At 39.9% G+C, this 18500-nt stretch overlaps 1 protein-coding gene across 12 annotated transcripts in view; it reads left to right on the top strand.

The window, feature by feature from the left end:
• The window catches only part of ANAPC1 (anaphase promoting complex subunit 1), a 95040-nt gene that overhangs the window by 23352 nt on the left and 53188 nt on the right, over positions 1-18500 (top strand). For 8 of the 12 annotated variants that reach the window (XM_060412429.1, XM_060412426.1, XM_060412427.1 and 5 more), the window contains exons 17-24: positions 1777-1964; positions 6793-6867; positions 10997-11265; positions 13257-13348; positions 14151-14299; positions 17759-17837; positions 18235-18271; positions 18353-18423. In XM_060412429.1, coding sequence (XP_060268412.1) covers positions 1777-1964; positions 6793-6867; positions 10997-11265; positions 13257-13348; positions 14151-14299; positions 17759-17837; positions 18235-18271; positions 18353-18423 — 960 coding nt within the window. The remainder of the gene's footprint in view (positions 1-1776; positions 1965-6792; positions 6868-10996; positions 11266-13256; positions 13349-14150; positions 14300-17758; positions 17838-18234; positions 18272-18352; positions 18424-18500) is intronic. The other 4 variants (XM_060412431.1, XM_060412430.1, XM_060412432.1 and 1 more) reach the window with 1 other exon arrangement.

The following is an 18500-nucleotide window of genomic DNA, read 5'->3' as shown; positions in this document are numbered from 1 at the left end:
AGTGCTGTGCGGCCCATCTGTGTGCGCGCCAAGGCTGGGGCCCGGGAGCACGTGCTGGTTCCACCTCTGTGAGCTTTCTCAGGAGGAGGAAGCCGTGCAGTGAGATTGTAGCATGTGGACATGCCTCTTGCAAGAAAGTCTGAGAAACAAGCCCAAGCAACTAAAACAGTTTTTGGCATATTTGATGGTTTTTAATCCAAAAATAATCTCTCAATGGTTAAGAATAATTGAGAAATTAACATAATTGCCTTTGAGGAAAACTTAACATTTTAGCAAAAATACACTCAGAAGTATTTTGATAAAATCAGAGTCTGCTTGAATTATCATTGAAATGCAATTTGGAAAGTACTAGGTGGAGAATATTTCTGAACGTTAAATACTAAAGAAAATCATGTAATCGAAAAGATTTGCCAACAAATGTAAGTTAAGAAAACAATGCCTGTGTGATGTAAGAAAATTCAGGATGTCTGTTAGTTTCAAAATCCAACTTCTAGTGCAGAATGTTGGCAGATTTTGTGATCTCTGGAATTTGCCAGGTGGGCTGGAGTGCCTTTCTCATTTAAGGAAGTACTCTTCATCAGTGTGGTAGATGATATTCTGAGTTGGTATGGAGTTGCCTTGCCTTTCTAAAGGGTATTTAGCCAGTGATCTCAAGAAATATAAGCCTAACCAAAATATATAAAAACAATTAATGGATTAGTTAAAATAAATAAAACAAAGTGAAATCCTACTCTTGGCAGGAGCAAATAGAAGTCACATAGTTTGTGCACAGAAGGTTTTGTACTTGATAAAACTTTCCTCAGCACCTCAGTCGGTGTCTGGTTTACACTGATTTTGGACTCAACCATGACAAACTTGGTTATCTGGTTTTCTGACATTGGTTTCATTTGATTCCAGCCTTGGTTGTGTGTGCACACATAGCAAATTGATGAGAAAAAGCATATACTGCTAAGGATGGGCTTTGGTAACAGTGGATTTGGGAAGGGAAGGAAAAAGTCCGCTAAAGAGATTATGTGGGTATACAAAAACATTGCGGGTCGGGGCCATTTCTTGCCGAAAGCAGACCTAGGCCTCTTCATAGCGATAGCCCTTGCCACCCTGCGGGAGTCGCTGTGACAGCGTGGCGCTGTAACTGATTGTCATGCTAATGGTATTGGCCAATAAGAAGGATGGAGATGACGTGGTATTGACTGATCTGTTGAAGACAGCATGTAAAACACCGTAGAAACAGGGCTGTCAGAAATAATGAAAAGTTATAAAGCTTTGGTTGACCAGAATGTTTGATCTTTTACAGCATATTTTAAAGCTAGGTGAATGTTTTTGAGGATGTATGTGTTCATTATTGTATATTTACTGAAGTATTGAAATAATATTTTATATGAATTTATTAGTGTAGAAATTGTGTTTTTGTTAGAATGATCTTTAATTCATTACCCAAACTAGGACATTTTTGAGAGCAAAAATGGGAAGCTGTTAATAATTGTTGGGGCCACAGATGTCAGTCAGTTCTGTCTTAGGTAACCTGGGCTATGTGGTTATTCTATTTCTGACCCCAAATTGATGACGAAAACACTGCTCTGAGACCTCTCACAAGCCCTGTTAAATTCAGAGTCAGATGACTGGCTCGGTCAGGTTTGCGTCCCACCAGCCCTTTAATGGCAGTTCCCTTTTCATAGTGCTTGACCTTTATATAGCAGTGATTTAAAAACCTTAGTAAAAGGGGAAAAGAAATGCATGCCTAGGAAGCATACTAAAATTAATCTTTGCTTTCTATAGTACAAACTTGTTTGCAAGCAATTAAGTTCATTCTGCCGAAAGAAATAGCGGTTCAGATGCTCGTCAAGTGGTACAGTGTCCATAGTGCCCCCGGAGGGCCCAGTGATCACTCAGAGTGGAACTTCTTTGTGACCTGTCTCATGAACATGATGGGTTATAACACAGACCGCTTAGTGTGGACAAGAAATGTGAGTACATACGATCGTTTTTCCTCCTGAGATACACCGTTATCAGTGTGATGTGTGTGTAATTGATAATACAACATTCAGAGTATGTAACACACCAGTGTTCTAGTAGGCATACCTTATTCATCAAAATGGAATAATGCTAAGGCTTATTGTATCTGTACGTTGTAAGTCAAATATTAGTTTAATGATAATGTTTTACTTGTAATTAGAATCATTATGTTTTTATAACGTAAACCACTTTGACTGTTATTTCTCATTTCATCGTTGTAACATGGCTGCAAATTATGCTTAGGTTAGTAGTAGTCGTCTTGATTTTACTGATGAAGAAACAGTCACAAGGAGATCACAGACTAGAGATTTGCTCAAAACTGGGCCTACAGTGTATTTTCTGACTCATGGCTTAATGTTCTTCTCTTGAGGCCCAGATTCTCTTTTTTCACATTATTGCTTGGTCTATGAGGAAGGTTTAATTTTGAAGGGGATTTAAAGTACTTTAGCCTAAATATCTAGTCTGTCAGTGATACAAACTAAGCTCCTCGTCTCCCTCCCAAGAAGCTTTGTTACGGGTCCTTCATAGGTTATTCACGAATCAGCAGGGTAGGGTCCTCAGTCTCGGTGTTTTTGTTTTGCTTCCGGAGATCTTTCCCAGGACAGCCTTGCCTGGTTCACTCTGAAGAAATCACTCTAGATCACACTTACAAGGTAACTAAGCTGTACCTGTCAATACATTTGGGTTTCATACCAGCAAATCCATTTAAAAAAATCATTGTTTTTCTTCATTATAAAAGTATACATGCTTACTGAGGAAAATTTGGAAAATGGAGAGATTAAAAAGGAAATAATACTAAGAGATAACCACTGTAAACATTTTCATTGTTGCTTCTCATAAACATCATATCAATGAACATTTCCCATTTTAAGAATTCTGCAACCTCCTTCCCCCCGATTATCGTTCTCATTATAGGGTACCATATGGCATTATGACCATTTGTCATAATTGTGAAAAAGTAGAAGTATTAGTCGCTTGCTGTGTCCAGCTCTTTGTGACCCCATGGGCTGCAGCCCACTGGGCTCCTCTGTCCATGGGATTCTCCAGGCAAGGATACTGGAGTGGGTTGCCATCCCTTCTCCAGGGCATCTTCCCCACCCAGGGATCGAACCAAGGTCTCCCATATTGCAGGCAGATTCTTTACCATCTGAACTGCCAGGGAAGCCCCAATAGCTGATAATTAAACATTGCGGAATCAGTTTTTTTTGTTATGAGTAATTTGAGTAACATTCTTCTGTACACAGATCTTTAGATCTCTAGTCAGTTCTCAAGAATTGAATCTTAAAAGAGGAATTACTGGGTCAAATAATGTTCAAAAAGGACTGACTGTCCAATCAGCATTCTCACCAGTGTCATTTAAAAGTGCCTGCTTCACCTCCCAGATTATTCTTGGTGTGCTGAACCTTTGCCAACTCAGAGAGAATTTGTATTATTTCTGTATAGGTAAATGGGGATGGGTTTTCCAGTTTTTTTTTGTTTTTTTTTTTTTTTACCTCTGATTCATCCCTGCCTTGCTCACATTGTCTCCACCACACTGCTTTCCATTGTTTGTCCTGAACAAGGACAGGCGTGTCCAAGCATGTTCTTACCTCAGGGTCTTCACACTTGCTCTTCCCTCTAGAGAAAATGCAGGTTTGCCAGATGGCTCAGTGGTCAAGAATCTTCCTGCCAGTGCAGGAAATGCAGCTTTGATCCCTGGATCGGGAAGATCCCTGGAGAAGGAAGTGGCAGCCCACTCCAGTATTCTTGTCTGGGAAATCCCATGGACAGAGGAGCCTGGTGGGCTACAGCCCATGGTGTCGCAAAGAGTCAGACCCGACTGAACACACCTGCACGCCCGCTGGAGAAAATGCCTTCATCAGGCAAGACAAGCTGAGGCCTCAGCCGGTGTCACCTCAGTGCAGCCTGCCCTGTCTCTTCTGTGTAGAACTGGACTTGACCCTTGTCTCCCGCTTATTATCCTCTTTACTTATTTTGTGGTCTCTGCTCCCATTAGGAAGGTAAATAGCAGTGCCTGGCAAGGATGGATGCCTAGTGAACGTGGGCTGAATGAAAGCCCTTGTCCACCTAAATGCAACATTGTTCTTAAAAGAGTTTATAAGTGTTGTGTCGTATGAAAGAACTGCCTTCTGCAGTTTCCTTGGGGAAAGTTTTACTGGGAAAATAGACAATTTTCTTAGTCCAAACAATTGCATGAATGCTACTTCAGTCCAGATGTTTCCATTCTTTATTAAATACGAAAGAGTTGAGCCTTACAAAAACAGGATTTCTGCATCTGAATAAGTCTGCTTCAGCTTCTTGTAGTTTCTGCGTGCTGCTGTCCTGCAGGACCTGATGAATCCACATCACTGTGCCTCGTTCTCTCGCAGAGGGCCAGAGCCCCCTCATGGTTCCTGTTGCAGAGAGGGCCGAGCACGCAGCTGCGTTTTTCTTTTGTAAAGAAGAATCTGACTCTTTGACTAATTTGTTGTGTGGTAGCCCTAAGAGAAGGAATAAGGAAATGAGCCCTGAGACTGAGTTGCTTTGACATTTATTTGGATGACTGCGTAGTTAAACCTTGTCTTGGTTATCCTTACAATGAAAGCTCAGGATGAAATGGTCCTCAGTGGCAAATGGTTTTTATTTTGTTTTGTCCAGATATATCCTCTTTGTTGTCAGTTAAGTAATAGGGTGGAGAGTAGAGAGTATAGAATTTCTGCCGATGACCAGCTATGTGTGTGACTCTGGAATTTGTTTGGGCCTTCCTGAATTTGCTGATGTTAGATGACAGGTCTGGGCCAGATGATGTTTCTTTTTGGTTCACAGGTTCTGTGAGTGGTTGCAGCTGAGGTTAACTCTTCTGTCCTTTGGGATGCTCTTATTTTCATTAGATATTGAGTCCTTGCTGTGGGCATGAAGCCAGGCTTTTCAGATAAGCATTAGGCAAGACAAGATAGTTCCTCCCATTGAATTGACTGTCCCAGGAGAAGGCAGATAAATGAATATTTTATAGTCAGATTATGATAGATCAAGGTCGGTGATCCACAGGATTATATAACAGGGTTGGCTAAGTGGTGACATATTAAAATAATGAAAATAAAACATCCATATGTGTGACAAAAAGATATCTGTATCAGTTTCTGCTATTCTTTCCCATAACTCCAGGTCTTAATGAATTTGATAACCACAATAGGGGTGTTCTTTCTGATTGTGGGACTTAGATTGTGTCTGTGTATGCATGCTGTGTTTGGTTAAAGTTTCAGGTAAAATCGTTTCATTTGTTGCTTTGATTTTACTCTTGTCATTTTTGTTTTTTGATAATATTGTGTATAAGTTGGGCTCAGTTTTTGTGTGTTTAATACATTCTTTTAAAAAAATTCTTTGCCATTATGGTTTATCACAGAATATTGAATATAGTTCCCTGTGCTATACAGTAGGACCTTGCCATTTCGATATTCTAAATGTAATAGTTTGTATCTGCCAACCCCAAACTCCCAGTCCATCCCTCTCCCACCTTTCTTATTCCTTGGCAAGGATAAGGCTGTTCTCTCTGTGAGTCTGCTTCTGTTTTGTAGGTTCATTTCTGTCATAGTTTAGATTCGACAGTGAGTGATATCATACAGTATTTTGTCTTTTTCTTGGGCTGTGTTTTATTTGAATACTTCATAAGAAAACCTGTTCTTTTGATCAGTTTTAAAAATTAACTTTATTCAGTTTTATATTTAAATATTCAGTTTTAAATATTGCTGTTTATGTTTAGTTTTTATATATAAATCAACTTTCAGATGAATGAGGTTGATAACTATGTAGGTTTCTATAGCATAGGAAACTAGACATTACCATTTATACTGTTATGATTGATGAACTGATAGTTCAGTGCCTGTGCAAAGTAGCAGAAGGGGCTAAGGTTATGCCAGGGAAAATTGAATTAGGCTGAACTTTTAGGAAACTGCTTTTATGTAACTGTATTAGGATAGGCTATTATAACAGAAAGCCGTTAAAAGATATAGTGGCATACACAACAGAAATGTGTATCTTGTTCCTTTAACAGTGCTTAGCAGGTAAACAGGCCACATCGTTTAATTAGGAACCCAGGCTAATGGAGCATCTGTCCTCTTCAACCTGAGGCTTCAAAGATCACCTTAGAGTTGACACCACCCAGTCAGATGCGAGGGATAGAGCATAGGGGAGCATTCATGGGAGGATTTCACGAGCTAGTCTGGCATCGGTGACATCCACTCTTACTCACAGTCACTGTCACAGGGCCACGTCTCACTGTGAGGGCCGGGATACAGCAGCCTGGCTGTGGGTCCAGAAGAAAGAGGAGAACTCAGATTTTGGAGAGTAGCTACCCACCTCTGCCAGAGAATTGTTGGGCTGTCACTATAGACAGACTCTAAGTATGTGTCTCTAAATGTATATTTGCTTAGCTCTTTTGGCTAACATTGGGTTGATTCTTTGAGACTGGGTGTATTTTGGATATGACTAATGGTTCTTGTTCTACGAATGGAGTGAAGGTCTATGTCATGAGAGAAGTGGGGAGGAAAGGAAGCTACTGCTGCAGAACCTATGAGCCCAGGCACCAGACTGGGTGCTTTATATAGATGATTTCATTTAATCTTCACAGTGACCCTAGAAGAAAGGTGTTCGTATCATGTTTTTCCAGATGAGAAAATGAGTTTTGATGTCATTCCTCAGTTTCCGTAATTGGCAGAACTGATTGCTGAGTCCTTTAAGCTGATCTGTTGTAAGTGATAAATTTACATGATTTTTGTCTTCTCTTTTGGGGTTATCTTCCAGTTTGACTTTGAAGGATCACTTTCCCCAGTCATTGCACCCAAAAAGGCAAGGCCTTCTGAGACGGGATCTGATGATGTAAGCATTGTTTTTTCTTGCTGATACAAATTACTTTGTGGGTACTTGTACCAGTCCCCCATATTTGTGGTGTTCCTGTTGATTTGTGCCTATTTTTAACAGCTTTTGCTTATTTTAATACTAAATGGCAGTTATTTTGAAGGATAGGGCCTGTCAAGTTTTCTGTGATTGTTTATTCACTTTTGTCTTTAATGATCATCTTAAAACATACATAATGCTGTGTGATATAAATTTGAGTTTATAGATGTTTTACTGCCAGCTCATCACCTTAAGTGACAACGTTTATTATGCAGTGTTTCTCTAAGTTCTCAAACATGTCAGATTCCATGGGTATATTTTTGTGTTTCAACACATTCTTTTAAAATTGAGGTATAATTAGCCTAAATGAAATGCTTAGATCTTAAATTTACAGTTTGATCAGATTTGACAAATAGACACTCGTGTAATCCACACTGCTCTTAAGGACAAAACATTTCCGTGAGTGTGTACAGTTCTCTTGAGCCATTTTTAACAGAAGCATCCACTGATTTGATTTCTATCATATGTTAGTTTTGCCAACTCTAAAACTTAATATAAGTAAAATAATCTAGTATGTAGTCTTTGGTATAAAGTTTCCCTCACTCAGCGTGATGCTTTTGGGGTTCATTGATGCTGTTGCCGAGTCAGTAGTTTGTACCTTCCTGCTGAGGCAGCAGTGTGACTCTACCGTGGTTTGTATATCCATTCTTCTCTGGGTGTATAGGCAGCCTATTGCCATCATTTGACTGTTATGAGGAAAGCTGCTGCCCACATTCAGTAACTAGGCTTTGTGGGCCTATATTTTCATTTCTTTTGGCTAAATGAATACCTAGCAGTGCACTTGTTGGGTCGTTGCTGGTCTCGAATTGATTGTACCATGTTATCTTCTGACAAGCAGTATATGAGTTGGCCAGCATTTGCTGTCAGTCTTTTTCCTTTTAACCATTTGAGTGTGTACAAAGTGGTTTCTCTAAGTGGTTTTAATTTGTTTTTCCAAAATGACTCATCACATTAGGCACTATTTCACATACTTATTAGCTACTTACCTATCTTTTTGTGAAGTTTCTGTTCAGGTGTAAATTAGATTTTAAAAATATTTATTAATCTAAAGAAGTTCTCTATATATTTTAGATACGAGTTCTTTGTCATATGTGTTTTGGGAATATTTTCTCCCAATATGTGGCTTAACAGTATCTTTTGCTGAGAAGAGTTTTTTATTTTGGTTGTCTGACTTATAAACTTTTAACTTTTATGATTGGTTCTATGTCTATTGCAAGAGTTTTAAGTTAGAATAATACACTGTATTAAGCCTGATGGAAACACCAATAAATTCCAAGTTCTGAAGAAACCATAGATTATCTCAACACAATACAACTGTACAAAATACAACCATAGACTGTCTCAACACAATACAAGAAATCACAAGTAGAAACTAGTTCAGTTCAGTTCAGTCACTCAGTCGTATCCGACTCTTTGCCTGGTCTCCTTGTCCATCACCAACTCCTGGAGCTTACTCAGATGCATGTCCATTGAGTCGGTGATGCCATCCAACCATCTCATCCTCTGTCATTCCCTTCTCCTCCCACCTTGAGTCTTTCCCAGCATCAGGGTCTTTTCAGATGAATCAGTTCTTCGCATCAGGTGGCCAAAATATTGGAGTTTCAGCTTCAACACCAGTCCTTCCAATGAATATTCAGGACAGATTTCTTTTAAGATGGACTGGTTGGATCTCCTTGCAGTCCAACGGACTCTCAAGAGTCTTCTTCAGCACCACAGTTCAAAAGCATCAATTCTTCGGTGCTCAGCTTTCTTTATGGTCCAACTCTCATATCCATACATGACTATAGGAAAAACCATAACCTTGACTAGATGGACCTTTGTTGGCAAAGTAATGTCTCTGCTTTTTAATATGCTGTCAAGATTAGTCATAACTTTCCTTCCAAGGAGTAAGCATCTCTTAATTTCATGGCTGCAGTCGCTATCTGCAGTGATTTTGGAGCCCCCCAAAATAAAAGTATGTCATGATTTCCACTGTTTCCCATCTATTTCCCCTGAATTGATGGGACCAGATGCCATGATCTTAATTTTCTGAATGTTGATTTTGAAGCCACCTTTTTCACTCTCCTCTTTCACTTCATCCAGAGGCTCTTTAATTCTTCACTTTCAGCCATAAGGGTGGTGTCATCTGCATGTCTGAGGTTATTGATATTTGTCCTGGCAATCTTGATTCCAGCTTGTGCTTCATCCAGCCCAGCATTTCTCATGATATACTCTGCATGTGAGTTAAATAAGCAGGGTGACAATATACAGCCTTGACGTACTCCTTTTCCTATTTGGAACCAGTCTGTTGTTCTATGTCCAGTTCTAACTGTTGCTTCCTGACCTGCATATAGGTTTCTCAAGAGGCATCTGGATCCTCTGCCTTTTCTAAATCCAGCTTGAACATCTGGAAGTTCATGGTTCATGTACTGTTGAAGCCTGGTTTGGAGAATTTTGAGCATTACTTTACTAGCATGTGAGATGAGTGCAATTGTGAAATAGTTTGAGCATTTTTTGGCATTGCTTTTCTTTGAGATTGAAATGAAAACTGACCTTTTCTAGTCCTGTGGCCACTGCTGAGTGTTCCAAATGTGCTGGCATATTGAGTGCAGCACTTTCACAGCATCATCTTTTAGGATTTGAAACAGCTCCACTGGAATTCCATCACCTCCACTAGCTTTATTCGTAGTGATGCTTCCTATGGCCCACTTGACTTCACATTCCAGGATATCTGGCTCTAGGTGAGTGACCATACCATCGTGATTATCTGGGTCGTGAAGATCTTTTTTGTATAGTTCTTCTGTGTATTCTTGCCACCTCTTCTTAATATCTTCTGTTTCTGTTAGGTCCAGACCATTTCTGTCCTTTATTGAGCCCATTGTTGCATGAAATGTTCCGTTGGTATCTCTAATTTTCTTGAAGAGATCTCCAGTCTTCACTATTCTGTTGTTTTCCTCTATTTCTTTGCATTGATCGCTGAGGAAGGCTTTCTTATCTCTCCTTGCTGTTTTTTGGAACTCTGCATTCAGATGGGTGTATCTTTCTTTTTCTCCTTTGCTTTTTGCTTTTCTTTTCTCAGTTATTTGTAAGGCCTCCTCGGACAACCATTTTGCTTTTTTGCATTTCTTTTTCTTGGGGATGGTCTTGATTCCTGTCTCCTGTACAATGTCACTCTGCAGATGGACATCACCAGGTGGTCAGTACTGAAGTCAGATTGATTATATTCTTTCCAGCCAAAGATGGAGAAACCCTATACAGTCAGCAGAAACAAGACCAGGAGCTGACTTGGCTCAGATCATGAACCCCTTATTGCCAGATTCAGACTTAAATTGAAGAAAGTAGGGAAAATCACTAGACCATTCAGGTATGACCTAAATCAAATCCCTTATGATTATCTAGTGGAGGTGAGAAAGAGATTTAAGGGACTAGATCTGATAGACAGAGTGCCTGATGAACTATGGATGGAGGTTCATGACACTGTACAGGAGACAGGGATCAAGACTGTCCCCAAGAAAAGTAGAAACTAAAATAGACTCAATACTTGTAAAGTGTAGCACAGTTCAAATATAAAATTCAGTTGATTATTAGGTATGTTACTAGCCTCAGCATCTTGTCAACATGGAAATACATGTATTTCAGCTGGATTCAAGTAGACCTCTCCTCTTACCCAAACCCAAATCAATGTAGTGGTCCCTACACCTGCCTGTCTACACTTCTAGGCTTTCGTTTTCTTGTGGCCCATGAGACATTGCCTAAAATAATCTTAAATTTTTCTCTTTCAATCTCTGCTTAAGCAGTAGAATTCTTCTACTAAAGTCTCTTCCTTAAAAGGGTATGATTCAAGTGATTTTTAAAGGTGGCTTGTCTTAATGTTTATTGCTGGCACTTGGAAATTACTTAGCTGTTAGGTATTGGTTCTAATTTTTCAGCATTGTGTGTTTTTTTTTTTTTAATAATGTTAACAACTTAATGTGAAAATGGAACTTGAGTTTTTTAAAGGGAATTTGGTCTTCTTTTTTAATAGGGACATTACAATTATTTAGAAAGCTAATATCCTTTTTATTCTTCTTAGGACTGGGAATATTTACTAAATTCAGACTACCACCAGAATGTTGAGTCTCATCTCTTGAACAGATCTTTGTGTTTGAGTCCTTTGGAAGTTTCACAGATGAAAGATGAGGATTTTCCCCAGAATCTCAGTTTGGACTCTTCTACGCTTCTGTTCACTCACATACCTGCAATTTTTTTCGTTCTTCACCTGGTCTATGAGGAACTCAAGTTGAACACCCTAATGGGAGAAGGGGTTCGTTCGCTTGTTGAACTTCTCGTCCAGTTGGCGAGGTAAATATCGTTTATAGATTAGAAATTTCCAAAAGGTCATTAGATGACCTAATTCTTGGCCGTGAATGTCAAATAGGAACCTTGCAAATAAATTTCTGAATTCTACCTTCTCAACAAAAAGGAGCCTTTTCCATAAGCCACAGAACTGTTTGAGGGGATCCATTGTGTAAGGGCCGTGGGTCAGGCTGGGGTTGCAGCTTTTTGTCCTCAGATGAGTGGAAAAGGCATGAGAGTAGTGTGTTGCCCAGTGAGGATAACCTGTTTGGCTTTCATGTTGACACCATGATTGTGGTGGAAAGTCTATAATGACACCTGCTGTTTTTATAATGATGCCTTAGATTCAAATAGTGTTTGAAAGTGAAAGTTGCTCAGGCGTGTCCAACTCTTTGTGACCCCATGGACCATAGAGTCCATGGAATTCTCCAGGCCAGAATACTGGAGTGGGTAGCCTTTCCCTTCTCCAGGGGATCTTCCCAACCCAGGAATCAAACCCAGGTCTCCCGCATTGTAGGTGGATTCTTTACCAGCTGAGCCACAAGGGAAGCCCAAGAATACTGGACTGGGTAGCCTATCCCTTCTCCAGAGGATCTTCCTGACCCAGGAATCGAACTGGAGTTTCTTGTGTTTTAAGCAAAATTCTTTACCAACTGAGCTGTCAGGGTTTAAACTAACAAAATAGTACTTTACATGTAGAAATTGTCAAAGTAGGTATTACAGTCCCTGTTCCAGTGATGAGGAAACATGCTTAAGTTTTGAGGGGGAAAAAATTTTTTTTTTTTTTTTGGTGTGGACCATTAAAAATTTTATTTATTTATTTATTTATTTATTTTTGCCTGTGGTGGGCCTTCACTGATGCTCGAGCTTTTCTCTAGCTGTGGCGAGTGGAGGCACTCTCTGTTTGCGGTCCAGGCCTCTCATTCTGGGGGCTTCTCTTACTGTGGGGCCTGGGCTCTAGGTGTGTGGGCTTCAGGAGCTGCGGCGCCCGGGCTCTGGAGCACAGGCTCAGTAGTTGTGGTGCGCAGGCTTAGCTGCTCCACAGCATGTGGCATTTTCTGCACCAGGGATGGAACCCATGTTTCCTGCATTGGCAGGCAGATTCCTTACCACTGAGCCACCAGGGAAGCCTCTCAAGTTTGTTTTTAAGAACAGGTGCCATTCGCTAGATGTTGGTTCTCTTTGCTGGTCCTTGATTGCCCCAGTCTGGTCTTCCCTGTCTTTCAGGCTCTTGTAGTGGATCTACAATAAGACTGTTCTGATGGTATTTTCAACAGTCTTTTCTAGCACCTTGCGTTTGGCACTGAACTCTAAGTGTTTATACTTAGGTGTTGTTTGAGCCTTTGTGACCCTTGGTGATAAAGTTAAGTTTGAATTAAAATGCCAACCTCTGAGTTAAGGTTATAGTATATTTTCTAATTTATGTTACCTTCCTTGAGACATTGAAATTCTTTTCTGAGACACAATAGTTTTAATTGATGGTTAGTTTCTCTTAATGACAAGGCATTACTATAAGGAAGATACTTTTGTAATGAAATGATTTTCAAACCCTAATCATGGCTCTTTGAAATAGGTAAAATTAGTGTAATGTTTTACACTTTATAAGGTATTTCTCATACATATTATTTAATCTTAAAAGCTTGAGGGTGAGTTGACTGGTGTTCCACCATTTTCTGGAAGAATAATTACTGAGATTGAGAAAGTTGACTTCCTGAAGAGCACACAGCTAACAAATTAACAGAGGAAATTGGACCACAGTTTTCACAGCAGTTTTACCCTCAAAATTTATCTAGCGGGAGGAGTGTTGGTTGCATTTGTCACCCTAGGCACTGTAAGTCCAGAAATACAGTACAGAGGCTCTAGACGTGGTTGTCTTCTTTCTCCTAAGTAAATGTTTTAAATTAAAAAGGTCAACTGATGAGTCTTCTTAACTGTTTGGGAGGAGAATACTGTAATACCTTGCTTGTTAATTCCTTTTGTGTATTCCATTGTTTTAGGGACTTAAAATTGGAGCCTTACGTAGATCATTACTATAGAGACTACCCAACACTTGTTAGAACTACTGGACAAGTGTGTGCAATTGACCAAGGTAAGTGTTCTGCTGTTAAAGATTTTCTCAACGGTATGCTGACCTTTGCTTATATTTTTCTTGGTAAACAGCAGAGGATATATTTCTTACTGTTCACCTCTAAATCAGGGGTAGTGTTTTTCCACCAGGCAGATTTCAGTTTGTAGTGTTTGGTCTCTGACTTGTAGTATAGCTTCTTCAGTGTGGGGGGTCGGGGGTGGAGGGGATTTTACTCATCCCCAAGATTCTGCCTTGCAAAAGCTTAGAGCTTCCAGTGCCAAGGATGCTTTGCTATCCTGTGTGGTCCAGTTAGTAACCACCCACTGTGTGCTATTTTAGTTTAAACTAAAGATTCAGTTCCTCAGTTGCCCTGGCCACATTGCAAGTGCTCAGCAGTCATATGGGGCTGGTGGTTGCCATATTGAACAGTACAGATACAGAACAGTTTCACAGCCATTGTATTGTCTTAGACTCTGAGTTAAACGGACTCAAGATTGGGGCCCAGTTGTTAAAACAGAGCAGAATCTTGGGTGTCTTGTCTTTTCTCATCATTAGAGTTAGAGCAGAAAATTTTGGTGACATTCTTTAATATGCCTTGAACATAAGAATTCGGATAAAATATTAGTCAGTTAAATTCCACAGATTATAATGTGATCACATACTTACTGTGACAGAAAACATGAAGCATTTTGGAGAATATGGAAAAAGTGTTACTCTGATTGTCTTCAAATGACAGGGATTGTTGATTACCTTTCCTTTGAATTAAAACAGTATTGTTTTAGTGTATACTTACATCTTTACAAACATTTATCTAATTCTGAAGGTCAAACAGGATCTATGCAGTACCCGTCATTTTTCACTCCCGAGCCACCTAGTGTTTATCAGTGGGTGAGCTCCTGTCTGAAGGGGGAAGGAGTGCCCCCCTATCCTTACCTCCCCGGAATCTGTGAACGAGGCAGACTTGTAGTCTTGGTATGTATTCAGTATGTTGCCAAACTTGTTTGTTTTTTTCTTTTTAACTTTCAATGTAATGTAAAAAATTATCATATAGAAAAATTACTGCCCCCCCCCCCCCATTTTGTGTATTGCTCTGTGGATTTCAATAAATGTTGAGTTCTTGTAATCCCTCCCATAATTAGAATTCAGAATGGTTCTATCAACCCCCTCAGAAAATTCCCCCCTGCTTTTGAGATTCTTTCAAGTATTGCTGTAGCGGGAGTTCATTGCACTTAATTGCTGAGTGCTGGCTATACACTGTGTGCATATATATACCACATTGGTTTATCCATTCATCCATTGACGATACTTGAGTTGACTCCAGTTTTTAAGCAGTTATAAATACAGCTGCCATAGACATTCATGTCTAGGTTTTTGTGTGAACAAAAGTTTTCATTTCTCTAGGGTAGGCACCCCGAGGCGGGATTGATGGCCATATAGCAAGTATATATAAGATTAATATATTTGAGAAACTGTAAGCTGTTCTTCAGAGTCTCTGTTATTGTTTGTTGTTCAGTTGCCAGCTTGTGTCCAGCTGTTTGCAACCCCATGAACTGCATCACACCAGGCTCCTCTGTCTTTCAGTGTCTCCCAGAGTTTGCTCAAATTCATGTCCGTTGAGTCAGCGATGTTATCTAATCATCTTATCCTCTGCCACCCTCTTCTCCTTCTGCCTTCTTCCTAGCATCAGGGTCTTTTCCAGTGAATTAGCTCTTCGCATGAGGTGGCCAAAGTATGGAAACTTCAGCTTCATCATCAATCCTTCCAATGAATATTCAGGGTTGATTTCCTTTAGGATTGATTGGTTGGATCTTCTTGCAGTCCAAGGCACTCTCAAAAGTCTCCAGTACCACAATTCAAAAGCATCGTTCTTTGGTGCTCAGCCCTTCTTTATCGTCAGACTTTCACAGCTGTACATTACTAATGGAAAAACCATAGCTTTGACTATACGGCCTTTGTTGGCAGAGTAATGTGTCTGCTTTTCAATACACTGTCTAGGTTTGTCATAGCTTTTCTTCCAGGAAGGAGGCAGTCATTAATTTCATGTATGTTTCATGTATTTGTATTTCCACCATCAGTGTGTGAGTGTTCCAGTTTCCCTGCATGCATTCTGGTCAGTTTTTGGTATTGTCATGATTTGTAAACTTTCTCATTCTTATAGATGTGCAGTGATAACTCATTGTGGTTTAAATATGCATTTTCTTCATGGCTAGTGATATTTTGAATGTGCCTGCATAGGAGGTTTTGTCAGATACATGGGTTTGAAGTATTTTCTCCTGTGGTTTGTCGTGTCCTGTTGCTCTCTTAATGCTTCCTTTGTGGAGCACAAATGTTTAATTTTGATGCAGCCAGTTTATCCACTTTTTTCTGTATCGATAGTGCATTTGGTGTCATGTCTATAAACTCATTATCCAAGTCAGAAAGATTTTCTCCTGTTTTTGTCCAGAAATTTTACAGTTTCCTGTCTTATAATTAGATCCATGATCCATTTTGTTAAATTTTTTTTAATCAGATGTGAGGTTTATGTTGAGATTTTTATTCCATTTGAATGGTTAGTTTTTTTAAACATCAGTTGTTGGGAACACTATTCTTTCTCTTTTGCAGTTTTTCAGAAATAAGTTGACGACATATTTGTAGGTCTGTCTCTGGGCTTTTTATTCTAGTCCATTGGTCTGTGTTGTGGTCCACACACTCTTGATTACTGAAGCTTTATAGTCAGTCTTAAAATTGGTTACTGTGACTCTTCCTTCCATTACTTTTCTTTCTTAAAATTATTTTAGCTATTTTAATTCCTTTGCCTTTTCCTTTAAATTTTATAATTGGCTTATCCATAGCTACAAAAAATCCTACTTGAATTTTTTTTAGTGAAATAATTTTTATTAAAAAAATTAACTCACGTTATTAATACATAGTTAATCCAAGATCAGAGCTGATTCAGATAGAGCCAAAAGGCATCAGTAAAGGTAAGTTCCTTCACAGTAAGGTCCCTTGGTCTCCTTATGCTGGAGCAGCCTGCCGAGAGGTCTTCTGTGGACCTTTCTTGAGATGGGGCTTTCCCAGGCTTGTAGGAGAACCAGATCTTTTGTCTTCTGTCTCAGATATCACTGGACTAGGTAAATGTCCTTGCTCCCCACCTGCTGCTCCTTTACTCTGTGTCCTGCTTCCTTCATGTTGAGCGAGGCTTCAGTACCTGCCATGGCTCTGAAATAGACATGCAGAATGGTGATTCTGCTTTTTTAAAAAAAACACTGATAAAATATATATAACATATTATTATTTTGTTTTTAAGTGTACGATTCAGTGGCGATCAGTCCATTCACAGTGTATTAAGAGCAGCTCAATACTTTTTCATTCCTTGCTGCTTATGTAGAAACATTTAGGTGAATTCACCAGATACTTTGGTTCTGTACAACTCCGCTAAAATGGGGTAGACTCAGTGTTACAGCTCCCCAAGAGGGAGCCAGAGATACATGAATAAGCCAAAGGTGTTCTGTGTCCAGCTTACACTAGTCAACTTACAGATATTCGTGTCCTAGCATATCTTTCTTAGATACGATGTCAGCGGCTTTCAGGAACCTATCATCTGTAGTGTCTGTACCGGTTTAGAGTTAGGACTTGAAGACCCTCCAGCACTGTGTTGAGATTTTGATATGATCATGCTGCCACTTTCTTTCCAAACAAAAGCTGTAGGTGCAGATCTTAGTGGTGATAGCAAAGACTCAAAGGAGAACTTTGAAGGCTGAAGTGGAGAAGGGCCTTGAGGAGTAGAGAGTTAGGGTTTACCTCATCCCAAGTTGGGGCGCTACTGGTAAAGAGCCCACCCGCCGGTGCAGGAGACATGAGAGTCCTGGATTCAATCCCTGGGTCGGGAAGGTCCCCCGGAGGAGGAAATGGCACCCCACTCCAGTGTTCTTGCTTGGAGAACCCCATGGACAGAGGAGCCTGGTGGGCTACAGTCCCTAGGGTCGCAAAGAGTCAGGCATGGCTGAAAGGACTCGGCATCCACTCAACACAAATGATGCAAATGTCCATCAGTTTGTAAGTAGATAAGCAGAGGTTGGTATATATTTCTAATGGAATACCCCTCAGCAGTGAAAAGAAAGAAACTGCTGACACACACAGTGATGTGGGTGAATTTCACCAAAGTGCTGAGGTGATGAAACAGGACACAGAAGACAACATGTTCTGTGACTCCATTTGCAGGATATTGAAGAAGAAGCAAAATACAGGAAGAGAAAAAAGAAGCGTTATTTATTCCCAGTAGTTCCCAAGGGCACTTTCTGGTGTGATGCAGGCATTCTGTGTCCTAACTGTGGTTATATGATTGTATAACATTTGTCAAAACAGAGCTCTGTATCTAAAATGGGCTAGTTTTCCTGTCTGTGCTTATGCCTCAAGAGTTTAAAAAATAATGTTAAGTTTCTCCTTATGCAGAGTATTGCACTCTACATACTTGGTGATGAAAGCTCTCTCTCTGATGAATCCTCGCAGTATTTATCCAGAATAAGTATCGGTAAGTCAGTCTCACATTAGGCTTCCCCAGACAGATTTTTATAGATGTCAGTATCAGAGTTGAAAGTAAAAAATGAAAACTTTTCTAAGTGTACTTCAGGTGCTGTGTCTTGCTTCATTTTAGAGGTGACAAAAATCGCAGTTCTAGTCTTGAGTCCGCAACTGACTTTCAGAGACCAAGATCACTAAAAATCTGACAAACTGCATTCTCAGTATGTCTGAAAAGGGCTGTTTCAGCCCCAGGGAAATGGTCATTCTTTCCAACCTGCCAGAGTACTGCGTATTTTGTTGTTTTTTAGGAGATCTTTATCTGTAATTTTTCTTTCCAAATGTCTTCTATATGTTGCGTGCTTTCTTTACCAGGATAACTATCAAAATAAAGTTTTGTTCTGTTTTAGCGCCCCAGAAGCCGCCAGCAGAACAAGAGGAGAGCAGGTGACTTTTATTCAGTTTGTGCCTTTACGCTGTCTGTTTCACGGCTTCCTGTTTAATAGCCTCGTGTTTGTTCTCTTGCAGGCTTAGTTTCAGCCATTCTACGTCGGTTTCTAGCCTAGCTGAGAGATTAGTTGTCTGGATGACTAATGTAGGTAAGGCCGTCTTTGTTACCTTTCATGTGTCTTTGAAATCCCTTCCTTGGACTGCTCTTTCCTAACCAGGCCCTGTT

The sequence above is a fragment of the Ovis aries genome, chromosome 3 (genome assembly GCF_016772045.2).
Source record: "Ovis aries strain OAR_USU_Benz2616 breed Rambouillet chromosome 3, ARS-UI_Ramb_v3.0, whole genome shotgun sequence".
Classification (NCBI taxonomy): domain Eukaryota; kingdom Metazoa; phylum Chordata; class Mammalia; order Artiodactyla; family Bovidae; genus Ovis; species Ovis aries.
Note: the sequence above shows the minus strand (reverse complement) of the source record. Positions and strands in the feature narration are given on the sequence as shown.